The sequence below is a fragment of the Anoplolepis gracilipes genome, chromosome 5 (genome assembly GCF_047496725.1).
Source record: "Anoplolepis gracilipes chromosome 5, ASM4749672v1, whole genome shotgun sequence".
Lineage (NCBI taxonomy): Eukaryota > Metazoa > Arthropoda > Insecta > Hymenoptera > Formicidae > Anoplolepis > Anoplolepis gracilipes.
The window spans coordinates 860,913-873,990 of NC_132974.1; the positions used below are offsets into that span (position 1 = coordinate 860,913).

Below are 13,078 nucleotides of genomic sequence, written 5' to 3' on the forward strand. Positions count from 1 at the left end.
CTTGGGATATATCCGTAAGGTTAGGGTGGTTGAGTCGAGACGAGGCGCCGTGGCGAAGGAGTCGCTCACTCACTTACCACCCTCATGGCTGCGACCGCCAACCCCAATACTATGCACACGGCCAAAGCCGTCTCCCCTTTCCATCGCCCCCCTCCCCCCTTCTTCCCGTTCCTCCCGTTCACGTCTCACCCTCGAAAGAGCCACCCCTGACTGTACTTCGGTGCCTGCTGTTGCTTGCCAAGTTGCTTGCCTGCCTCTGCCTGCTTGCGGACCAAGTCGTCCCTAACACTACAAAGTCTATATATCTACGGTATACCCGCAGCTCCTCCTACATTCCATTGCCTCTCCCTCCTTTTCCTCGTCCTCCCCAGGGGTACCAACCCCCATATTGATCGTGGCACGAATCCTCTTTGTGGGAGAAGGTGGTATGGATAGCAGACGGGAGAGGTGTAAGTAAACTTACGTGAATGGAAGGCGGGCCGCGTGTGTATCATTTCTTCGCGGAGATATATATACTCACATCGTATATGTGTACGATGTACATATATAAATATATATGTGTACCGTATACGCGCATACACTAGCGCAACACGAGCTAGACAGTACAGAAACGGGAAACGACATTGCGAGCTATCGGCGTCGAGACGCGGAGAAGGAGAAAAAGGATGCGCTTACCTCTTCGAAAGACGAGACTTCCGGGTACATATTACTACTAGCGGTATCGACTGCGGCCAAGAGGTGGTGTACATTTTCGCATGATTTTCCTAGGAACTGAATCGCGCCGCGATTTCCTTCCGCGGAAATTTTTCATCGCGATAGTTAATAATCCATATCTATTAGAATCGTTCGTTTTACAATAATAATAATATAACAAACACATATTTAATTTATTTTATTATTTAAATATATTTTATAGCACATATTTAGAAATTTTCTACATACATTTTTTTTCTAGAAAAAGATGAATAGAAAAAAAATGTCAAGCCCACGATTCATTTAGACATGCGACACAATTCAAAGACAGACATTGCGATATACATACAAAGTTCTTTACGTTAAAAATTGCCGAGAAGGGAAATGCAATGTTATTTTTGTACCTGTAAAATCGAAAAATATTTCGGATTACTTTGACGTTTCTTACTTTCTAGGATTATCTTAAAAGCGACGCGACAATTGTCTCGTCTGCCTCAGTGGATTCCAGCTGGATAAGCTGACCGACTATTTTCAGATAACGAGAAGACTACTCTTTTTCCGCAAGAAATCGAAAGAAAAAGATCTTTCTTCTTCTTCATCTTTTTCTTCTTCTTCTTCTTCTTCTTCTCTCTGTCTCTCTTCTCTTCGGAGTTCTTTCGCCAGGAAAACTCGAAAGAGGCACGTAATACGGCTCCTGGGGAATCTTTTTCTTCCGAGAACCTTTCATGACGTGAACAGAGCGCGTGTTTGCGGGACTCACCCCCTCCTCCTGTTCACCCTCCGGCTTTTGTCTTCCCGTCACTATATCGTCGTCGCGAACGGAAGAACACGATTGCCTGATTTTTCCACGTCGCGGGATTTCATATTCGTTCTCTCGAGCGATATCTCGACGTTGTTTGACAAGACCGCGCGTACGATACCGCGCGGAATGTAATTTCGTACGTTAATCGCCTGGAGATACTCGCGAGCGTATTCGTATCTCTCTCTCTCTTTTTCTCTTTCAAGGTGCCATTTTTTATTTCTTTCGGCTCGAAGCGTCTTCGACGTCTTCTCGACCGCGAGAGGGGGATGATACCGAGGCGTCAAAGTAATGGACTGAAAGGGCGGGAGAAGCAACGGCAACGCGATAGTAGCGAATGAGAAACGAAGGGTAATTGAGAAGAGGAGATTTACTTCGACACCGACTGCCAGGGGACGCGATGGGGTGCTTTACGGGTCTGCGAGATGGGGGCGCGCAGTTATCGGAGACAGGGTACAAGGGCTCTGTCACATTTATATAAGTGTATGCATATATATATGTACATGCACACAGAGGTATGCGGATAGTGCGCGATGTTCTGTCGACGGCGAAACTGCCGCCCGTAAAACTTCTCGTCGTGCTATCTCGGACTTTGAGGGCTTTTCTCGATTGACGAGCCCTTGAGCGATTTTTGCATTTTCGAAAAATGCATCTTTCCGAATTTTATGAAAATTATCGGTCGACGATTTTCCTTTTATTTTACTTTATTATGCTGAAAACTAAAGATCTAGATAAAATATTAATAAACAATGTACACGTATATAACAACAATAATAATAATAATTTTATTTAAACGTTCGTAAAGAATTATAAATTTTATAAGTCAAATATAGTCCATCTGATTTTTATTTCATATTTGTATTAAAAATATTTCCACAATAAAACTTCAAGTAAAGTCTCTTTTTTAATTAGAATCCCTCTATTGGAGAAAAAATATCTTATTTCAACAGAGTATACAATTATATTGAAAAGATGGAATGAAATAGAAAAGAAGTAAAATTAAATGCGTAAAGAGCTCCAGACACCTAGTATATTCACCAACTTTCGCAAACGGAAATGCCAATGTTTTTCTCGCTACTCGTGCATAATAAGATAGAAAAAAAAAGAAGCAGAACTCTATTCGAACGAGATCCGTCCTATTATTCTTTGTTCATTTCGGAGCGAATGGAGGTCGAACGGGCCGAGGGATAAGTAATTCCGTCGATACCTCTTCCACCCATCGGACGGGAAAGTCGTTTTATTTAATCGCGAAAGAGGAAGGAAGGAATTTAGTCGTTCTACCCTCCATCCGTCGACCTTCCCCCTCGGCCGCAAGAAGTCGTTCGTTCCCGATACGATTTCCGTGGAAATCTATCGAGGAAGTGGAATCACACGGCCCGCAAAAAAAATCTTGGACGAATAAATCCTGCAAATCTTCGTAATCGGATTAATTGCGCGAGATGAGAGCGGATCGCCTCTCTCTCTCTCTCTCTCTCTCTCTCTCTCTCTCGTCGATAAGAGATTTTATGAAAATCGCAACGCGTTCTTGTCGAATGGCTTTGTTAAAGACTCCGCTGAATATTGATTGATCTGTGTTGCAGAGAAACTCTATATCGCCAGCTGAACGAGAGAAATACAGGCCACGCAGTACCCCCGATCCTCAGCATGAACATATTTTAGGAAAGAAGATGAAGAAGGAGCACGACAAGGACATAGGCCATGTAAGTATCTAAGATTGGTGCTCCATGATCCGTGATTCGCGATCCACTTTAATAAAGTCGCGCGTGTTCTCCCCGACAGCAAAGCGATGGTGAAAAGAGCGACCAAGACCTGGTGGTGGACGACGCGAGCGAGGGTCCGACCAGTCCGACGGCCAATGGCACAGCGTCGCCACGTGAGAACGGTCTCGACAAGCTGGGTCCTTCCTCGGTAGCTCTGAGCGGTCAGGTAAAGAAGGAAGTACCACCGCCGTCGCCTAGAAGCGGCACCAGCAGCAACGCGAGCACCCCCTCGGCCAAGAAGATGGAGGAACGCGAAAAACCGACGACACCGATCTCGAAACCGGTTACACCCACGTCCGCAGGTCGGTGTTGATTTCATTAGGAACTGTGAGGAGAGAACGTCAAGAGAAAACCAAGTTGGTTTACTGTATCGTAGGTGGTAGTAGTTCCGGTTCCGGTGGCCTGAAACCATCGAGTTCCAGCAAACCGCTGGTCTCCGCCTCAGTGGTTGGTCCTTATCCTCCGCATTATCCTCCACCGCATCATCCTCCAGCGGGACCTCACGTGGACATGCTGGGTTATCCTCCGGCGGCGCTGAACGGCTACCCTGCGAGACCACCTCTTCAACAACTTTATGATCCCCACGCCAGCATGAGAGCGCCTCTTGGTCCACTCGGCGTGCCTCCTGGCGGTAAACCGTGAGTGTTTCTCCTTTTTAACAATTTGCTGCCATTTGTCTTTGTTCGCGAACGGCCCTTACACTCACTCACTCGCGCGCGCTTATCGCTGCGCTAGCCAATCAGAGCGCGCCAACATAGCCGCCTGGCACGTCCAGCCGCAAAGCGCTGGAAAATTAAACCATCTTTTCTAAAAGAACGGTCACCCGAGAGGTGACAAACAACAACAAATAATAAGCTACTCTTACAAAGAATGACTTTGAATTTAAAGACAACAATAAAATAAGCGCCGAGAGAATTCGAGAATTTTCTCGAAGCTTTGTTGCTATAAAATCCCTCTCGCGCGACCGTTTCCTCACACTTGATCGAAAGCTTCAGTAGGGATAGTGATAATCAGTATAAAGAAAATGCGAAGAAGAACCTGCTCTCTTCTTCCGTCGGCTTAGTTCGCGGCTCAGCTCGAGACTTCGAGAATTTGTTGTAAATAGATCGCTTTTCTTTTTTATAAACGTCATCTTATTAGCATATATTTATCGTAATTTTTATGGAAAAAAAATTTTCTTTTTTCATAGCAGTGCGTACAGTTTTCACGTGTCTAGTGAAGGCCAGATGCAGCCGGTACCGTTTCCGCAGGACGCACTCATTGGCCCGGGCATACCGCGTCATGCGCGTCAAATAAACACGCTCACTCACGGCGAGGTGGTCTGCGCCGTGACAATCTCGAATCCAACCAAGTATGTTTACACCGGTGGCAAGGGTTGCGTCAAGGTGTGGGACATCAGTCAAGGCGGTAGCGGTAGCGCGAAGCCAGTCTCCCAACTCGATTGCTTGCAACGGGACAACTACATCAGGTAAAGTGATGGAGTAACACGTGTCTTCATTCGCAGTTCGTGACACACATTAACTACCTACCGCGGTCGATGTAATTAATTTTCGACTGAATTCTGGATGACATTTAGTCGTGTCCGCCGGCTGTATATCATCCGTCGAAGCAACGCGGCATCGATTTACCGCGTTTCATTTTCCGTATGCATTTATCTCCCTCCTTTCCTCCTCCCCGTTCTCGCGTATCAACGCGCGCGGGGAGGATAATAATTATTTAAAAGCATGCATAAGTGGCGGTATTTAACGGGATTAACATTAAGCGTTATAGTAATACAACGCTTGTTCGATATTAGGTCGGTGAAACTGTTACCTGACGGCAGAACGCTGATTGTGGGCGGCGAGGCGAGTAATCTTAGCATCTGGGATCTGGCGAGCCCGACACCAAGAATCAAGGCTGAATTGACCTCCTCGGCTCCGGCGTGTTACGCCCTGGCTATATCGCCGGACTCGAAGGTTTGCTTCAGCTGCTGTAGCGACGGCAACATCGCCGTGTGGGATTTGCAGAATCAAACATTGGTCAGACAATTCCAAGGTCACACGGATGGCGCCTCGTGCATCGACATCTCTGCCGATGGCTCGAAACTCTGGACAGGCGGTCTCGATAACACCGTACGTTCTTGGGATCTCCGGGAAGGCAGACAACTCCAGCAGCATGACTTTACGTCTCAAATATTCTCCTTGGGATACTGCCCGACTGGCGAATGGTTGGCCGTGGGTATGGAAAATTCGAATGTCGAGGTACTCCACGCTACAAAGCCGGACAAGTATCAGCTGCATCTGCACGAGTCTTGCGTGTTGTCGTTACGCTTTGCTTCATGTGGCAAGTGGTTCGTCTCCACCGGCAAGGACAATTTACTTAATGCGTGGCGCACGCCGTACGGGGCCTCGATTTTCCAGGTTGGTTATTGTTACGAAATTATTAATCGAAATTATTTTTTTTTTTTTTTTTTTTTTTTTCTACACTTTGCGCACGCGATCTATTATTATCTCTCATTTCACAGAGTATAATATTTTAAGCGTTTTTGTTTTACTTTTTTTTTTTTTTTTTCAGTCGAAAGAGTCATCTTCGGTGCTCAGTTGCGATATTTCTACGGATGACAAATACATCGTGACAGGATCCGGCGACAAGAAAGCCACCGTCTATGAAGTGATATATTGAACTACACATTGATTCGACGATACGTTTAAACACTTACGCAACATCGATTAAAGTTTCTTGTGACACTCAGTGTGATTTATGACGGAGGAATTGAGAAAAGAAAATGAATTTCTTGTACGCAAAATGTGACTGGTACTTGAAGAAGCTGTACGGCAAATTAATTATTGAATTAATTTGATAAGAATTGACAAGACTTGGTCGATGTACTATGGTCGCTATATTTGACAAGAATACGAGTTAAATGCCACATTTCTGGTAACGAGCTCTCAAATCGGTTAAATTACCAGGGAATAGTATGTAAAATATTATGGAGACATATAATTATATAAAAGATACAGTATCAAACTGTATACAATTGTATAGAGTCTATGATCGTAAGTAGAATGAAGCGAATGAAATATGAAAGAAACAAATGCGTGTAAGTACCCTCCGACTATACTTAACGTGGGAGGCGATATGAAATCGCTTGTGTAATATGTTACTGATGTAATATAGAGTCATTACAATTAGGTTCTTTTGTGCGTGCGCGATTGCGAGGGGAAATGGAGCGAGGAATCGAGTGCGTTATCAAATGAAATCGTTCTCGACTTAACGATGAGATGTATGTACACCGCGATGAAATACCTGAATACGTATGGAATGCTGATCTAGTGTTGTAGACTTGTCAAAGTAGGGATGTGTATGTTGTGTCGCAGAATTATATATAATATATTGAGCACACATGTAGACAGAATGTTTACGTCATGTAGCGGAGGAATTGTAGGGCTATGAGAAATCGATAAGTGTCGATCACGCAAACAGTGTTGAACGGATGATCAACGCGCATGTTCATCGGCATCGAAGCCAACAATGTGATCTTTGACATTTCTACCACCGACAAGAGGAATAATTTGTACTTATTACACTTTCAGTTTTAAATAACGATTCTTTCATAATTATATGGCACTGTTGTGCCTGCCGTTAAGACTTTATTGTAATTGAGATTTTATAAACGTGTCGCGCGGAGAAAGACAGTGATAAAACGAAAAAAAAAAAAAAATAATAAAAAATAAAAACGGCGAAAGATACTTTTTTGGTGATCTTTTGCGGTAATTACGCGTATTAATTAGGAACTGGCTTTCATACGGCTATCACAAGCGGTATCGAATATAAATAGAAACTCTATAAGTTGCGCCGTATGCGCGTGGATTCTTGATATAATGTACATTGTCTTGACTGCCATAATAGGCATATACATACATACCACGCACACGCATATGTGCGTAAATAAATATACACACTCCCACACAATACATGCATTTACACACACACACACACACGAGCGAGCGGACCACGTTCGTGGGCGGATTTTGCAGAATATTCGATAAAGTATTTTTGTGACTATTCATCATGGACCCTAGGCTTAACCATCTCTGATCGAGCGCGATCGACCACGCGCCCGTCTACAACGACTGCAACGACGAGGCGGCATAAAAAAAAAAAAAAAAAAAAAACGAGGCGAGAGACACTTGAGCAACTCTTACACTACTCTTCGGTGCAGTTTACAATGCCAGAAGTGCGTCTGGATTTAGGGTACTAGCTAGCGCATTATTATTATTCGGAAACCGTATGGTGAAAGCGGGTGATGCGTAATGGAGATTTATATTTTGTTACAGGAAGGCACATAACATGTTGACACCGCTGTGATCGTCCGAAATTCAATTCCGTTAATAATAATAATACTGCCGCGATAAAACGATAATAGATGAATAAAGAAAAGAAAAGAAAAGAAAAGAAAGAAAAAGAAAAAAAAAAAAAACTTTGCAAAGGACACGATAACGTTTCACACGTGCCGTTTTACGATACGCAGACTGACAGATCGATGAACGAGATTCGATTTTGGACGAGCACAGCTCCGATCATATAGACCAATAGAAACAACGATACCTCAAGAAGACTCAATAGTTAATTATCTCTAACTCATTGACTTGTACAGAATTGATATTCTTTTACAGTTGAGAATAACACACGCACTGTGGGAAAAAAAAAAAAAAAAGAAGCATTACGCGAGACAAAGAAATCGCATAGCCGCGATAATGATTGTGCCCCTCCCTTCCCCCTTTCTTCCCCACACCCCCCTTTTCGTATCGTATACACATATATATACACATATATATATGTTGAATTGCGTCTCCGTGCTCGCATTTTGCACTCCGTGAAAAGCGTACGAAAGCCGCCGTGGGAGAAAAACAAAATATACGTTCGTAATAAACGGAAGACAAAGAGCGTTAATCTTTTTCCAAGCACTGTTCAAGTTGTTCCTATAGCTACGCGAAAATTGTTTCTTTCGACAATTAAATCCTCTATATCTATATATATATATAATATATACACACGGATTGACATCATTATGTTCGCCGATTCCCATTCCATCGATCCTATCATCAATCGAATGCTTTATGATTCGAGACATTCCGAAAAGAAAGTTACAGCTGTATTTCATTTTAAAAATTTAATTTTTTATTTTCCAAACAATCAATGATAAAAATTTCGCAATCGATGATTTTCACCCGGACAAAAAATTAATTTTAATTGAAAGCTTTGATCAAGGTATACATTGATGTAATTTAACAATATGTTGGAAAAAGTTTAAGAGCGTTGTATTTTCAAAGATGGAATCATTTAGAATTTAGACCGATCGAGAAAAGTATCTACAATTTTACTAATAACGTGATCTTTATGATCTGTCAAGAAAAAGAAATCGAATTCAAGGATGCTTCCGAGGTCCAAAATGAAATTTGCTCGAGAGGATTTTCAACAAAATGTTAGGATGAAATATTTTGCTTCACAAAATCAAATTTGCTTCGCAAACAAAATATATAAACTATATATAATCATTCATTGAATTCACATGCAAAGTATAAACACACGTGCGTAGCATGACAGCATGCATTGCACGTGTATCGTGCATACATATATATATATATATATAAATTCTTTTATTGACAACTTTTGGGTTGATCGAAATCTGTTCGATGAAAAACATTATTGAGATTTGAATTATTGAAATGATCGGGATGAAAATGTTCTTTTTGCTCTGATGATTAATTAAATGTTACTTTACCTTACGAGAGTAAATTTCCCGTAGAATTTCCAAACGCACTCGCTCGATGGCGCTGCAGTCGCGCGCTTCAATATGGCTGCCAGCAAAGGCACAGGCACAGAAAACACAACATATAAATAAACTTGGAATTGTATTAAATTTTCGCAAGTAAGTACACGGTAAAGTGACGAAGATTCGCCACGATGAATATGTCCGTGGAGAAAAAGAAATATCCCTCGGCGTTGCCGATCAATTGGCACGCGCGAGAGGAACCGTCGAGGAAGAGCCAGAATCAGTTGACCTCTACGGGGAAGGATTATTATTACGGGTAGGTTGAATGAAATTATTTGCCAAAGAAACTTTATTCGATCTTATGTGAAACTATGACTCGCAGATTCTTGAATGTTTGTAAAACTGAAGAGATTCCTGCGCGAATACCGTTTGAGATGTAAGGGATCCTAACCCTCCTCCGAGATGACAGCTACCTTCTGTAAACTGACACAATTTTTTCTTTTTCCAGCCGGGCTAGAAATGACTCGTCATTGGTACCACCGATCAGACAGACAGCGTCGATTTTTAAGCAACCGGTGACGATTTACAAGACACAGGAAGGAAAAGTGAAAGATGGAATTAAACATAGCATTCAGGAGAAACCAAAACAGGTTAGTTTATACAGTGATTGCAGAATTATACGCTAATTGAACTGTGGATCAGTGTGATGTATCAACAAGTCAGTCTTTTATTGTAATAGATTGTAAGAGATGTATCACTCATCACCTATTTAAATGTACGAGCTACTCATTTTTTTATGTATGGAAAGTTTTTTAATTCTTGTATCACGCTTGCAAAATACACTTTGTCTGCTTACGTCCATTTGCTTGCAATATTCTTTGTAAACTATCCTTGTAAATTTACATGATGCAACTGTCAAATCATTGTTTTAGGAAGGAACCGATAAAACTGACGGCAAATATGGCTCCCAAGATAAGCCTAAGCAGGTAACTCGGACCATGCAATCATGAAATTGTTAATAATTTCCTTTTTTTATTATATTTTTAATGCTAAATGTATTTTAAATGTTTTATTAAATTTTTCCAATAATAATATTGACAACAATTTTCTTAATATGTCAGAGAAAATAAAAGGAGGTTTTTCTTTCTTTGAATTTAAATTGGATAAATTAATTGGTATTTAATAAATATCTATGATATATGACCTATATGACAAAAACACGATAATCTAGTTTTATAAAATTTTCATATACTGGGAATATTTGTTTTTATAGCTCTTGTGTTATTTTATTAATATAATAGTGTGTTGCGTAAAAGAGTGGATTTATTAATCATAGATAATCAAAATTTCTGCCTTTCAGCTTTTCTGGGAAAAACGTTTAGAAGGTTTGCGCGCTTGCGATTCTGATGGTTATGAATTTGACGGGATGGATCTGCCAAAGAACTTAAAACCAGTAGGACCATATATCACGGAAGAAACTTTGCTTCAAAGTGTGGCTACTGCATTACACGTATCTACTCAGCCAGTCACGGGACAAACGGGATCGAAAATGGCTTTGGAGAAGAATCCTGGAGTGTTTCTCAATCCTGATCAACCACTTGTACAGGTAAAATGAATAATAAGATGCTATAAGTGTATTTTAAAATATTAATGGTAAATTTGCATCAATATATAAACGACAGATCTTTATAAAAAGTTTTATTAATACTTATCAATAAATTAATTATCTTTTGTATTGAAGGCGGTGTCGATAGCGGATGAGGACATAAAGAGGCAAGAAGACCGAGTGGCTATTGCGAGAAAAAAGTTACAAGACGCCTTACGTGCTATTCCAACTTAAATTATAAAAGATTTATGTGTATCATTTGCTCATCTGCTAATTTTAAGTTCGTTATAAATTATATCATTGCCATTTTTGTAAAATAAATGTTTTTGTAGGAAAAAAAAAAAAAAAAAAAAAAAAAAAAAAAAGAACAGGAAAGACAAAAGGTATAAATTCGGTGAATATTTAAAGCATGAGATTGACTGATTTTCTGGACATATATTTAACAAAACTTTTTAAAATGAAATAAAACGGAGAGAATGAGAGAATCGGTCATGCAGCTGAATCTCTTGTAAAAGCCAACTTGGTGTGTTAATTCTCCATTATAACTCGAAAATAATTTGTTTCGTGACGCTCTAAATGGCTTGGATCGTGCAATCTGCCTAATATTTCCTGTGACATGCAGGAAATTCATCAAATTAGTAATGGTCACGGAAATAGCATTTCTCGGATTTAAGTTTGACAGATGGCAAAAGTGTCGTATTTGATTTTCGATGTCAAACGGAAATGAATCAGAATTAGGGTAGCATACTCTATATACAATTTAAAGAAATTACATTAAACCTCACTTTTCAATCCAATAATTAAATATTCTGTATAGCAGGCTTAATCCAGACGTAACTATTTATGCAAATCAGCTTGCCAAATCATCCATATTAATTATGCAAATAGCTGCACTTTTAGTCTAGCCTGTGAAGGTCATTCAGGAATTGACCATTCTTGAAATATCTCTTCGAATTGTGAGCGCGGCATGTCGTCTTGTGAAAGAAAAGAAAACTATAGTCTGTGCAATAAAACCTTGTTTCCTGTGTAAGTAATATATAGTTGACAAGGATGAGAATAATAATACAAAAAAGGGGACAATTTTTGAAAAGCAGTCATAAAAAAAATTAGTTTAAAAAGTCTCTGACAGAAAATAAATTTTTCGGTTCTATTCTTAATATTTTTAGAACCTTTAAGCATAAAAATTCCATCAGTACCTTAACAAATAAAGAATTAACAAAGAATAATAATCTTGGCAAAAATGCAAATTTCGAATTTCCTTTAGAATGTCTTTTACGATAATTCTTAAAATTTTTTTGTTTCCCAAACATTTTGTTGTTGGGAAAATTATTTTTTCGGATTATATAAATACATCAGTCACATTATTAGAACCTTCGAGTCGCATATTGTGCCGAATATAGTTGTGTATCGAATGCTACCATGGCTGTCCTCTGGGAATGGATACGTGCCGAGGGCATCGTACAAAAGAATGCCCAGGCAGGTATACATACAGGCAGGCATCGGTTTTCAGGTAAGCATAAGCTGGGTACCAGGTGGTAACCTCTTTTTTTCTCCTTGCCTGGTACTTCTCCACCTCCGACCAACAGCTGTTTCCCTCCTCGGCAAGGGTCGCTCTCCCTTATTGTCAACCAGACGGAGAGCCGTTCTTTCGCCCCACCGTCATCATCGGGCACATGTCCCAGTTTAAATCGTTATAACTCGTCGAACACATGACTCGCCCGACGATCCATCCGGTGCGGATATCGTATCTTGGGCGAAGATGTTGGGCGTATCGTCGATCCGACGAAATTTTACCATCGAATCGATGCTACCTCTGCATCCTGACTCGGTCTGCATCTCAGTCGAGCGATCAATAGCGCGCTATCGCGTATTCTTGCAATAATTTATGCGCACGGAGGCGACATCCGATTCGCAAAAGAAATGCTAAAAAAAATACAGAAAAAAGATAATAATAGAAGAATTGCATTTGTAAAGATAATTAATTATTAATCGTGGAAAGTTACAATTTTCCACTAACATCCCGAAATAAGAATCTAACGCGACTATTAAATAGTTTAAGTAATTAATATATAATATTTACAATATATTTATTATACATATATACATACATATACATATAGATAGATTTATATTAATATATATGGGACTTATTTCATGACACAATATAATTATTGTGTTGTCAATTAAGTCTCATCTCTACACATAGAGAAAAAGAATATTCTTGCTTTGACAATATCTTTAGTTTGAAAATGTAAATCTTGAAATGAGATTATATTGCGTTAAATAAAGAAAATTTGCTTGGATCAAGATATTTTATATAGTTCAACTAAAAAATAACATATATTCTTGTTATTTAAAAATAATTTTCTTGAATGGAGAAGAAAAAATATTGGATAGAAAATAACGCACGTTCAAATCGAAGAATATAGTTTTATTAGAGTTGAAATAAGATTATAATATTGTTG

The 13,078-nt window shown here is 39.9% G+C and overlaps 2 protein-coding genes across 9 annotated transcripts in view; both read left to right on the top strand.

Annotated features, from left to right (window-relative positions):
• LOC140666094 (protein groucho-like) overlaps positions 1 to 6,409 on the top strand; it is a 73,503-nt gene extending 67,094 nt beyond the window's left edge. For 5 of the 7 annotated variants that reach the window (XM_072892886.1, XM_072892885.1, XM_072892888.1 and 2 more), the window contains 6 exons: positions 3,073 to 3,192; positions 3,272 to 3,554; positions 3,629 to 3,890; positions 4,442 to 4,720; positions 5,048 to 5,651; positions 5,806 to 6,409. In XM_072892886.1, coding sequence (XP_072748987.1) covers positions 3,073 to 3,192; positions 3,272 to 3,554; positions 3,629 to 3,890; positions 4,442 to 4,720; positions 5,048 to 5,651; positions 5,806 to 5,913 — 1,656 coding nt within the window. In that variant the 3' untranslated portion in view covers positions 5,914 to 6,409. The remainder of the gene's footprint in view (positions 1 to 3,072; positions 3,193 to 3,271; positions 3,555 to 3,628; positions 3,891 to 4,441; positions 4,721 to 5,047; positions 5,652 to 5,805) is intronic. The other 2 variants (XM_072892891.1, XM_072892887.1) reach the window with 1 other exon arrangement.
• A 2,007-nt stretch (positions 6,410 to 8,416) lies between these two features.
• Mbd-like (methyl-CpG-binding domain protein 3) lies at positions 8,417 to 11,132 on the top strand. Of its 2 annotated transcripts, XM_072892894.1 has the most exons (6): positions 8,417 to 9,323; positions 9,390 to 9,443; positions 9,516 to 9,657; positions 9,940 to 9,993; positions 10,368 to 10,613; positions 10,749 to 11,132. In XM_072892894.1, exons 1-6 carry the CDS (start codon positions 9,199 to 9,201, stop codon positions 10,845 to 10,847), a joined length of 720 nt encoding a protein of 239 aa, XP_072748995.1. In that variant the 5' UTR covers positions 8,417 to 9,198; the 3' UTR covers positions 10,848 to 11,132. The 2 variants fall into 2 exon arrangements, with proteins under 2 accessions (XP_072748995.1, XP_072748996.1); XM_072892895.1 differs by lacking the exon at positions 9,390 to 9,443.
• The last annotated feature ends 1,946 nt before the right edge of the window (positions 11,133 to 13,078 follow it).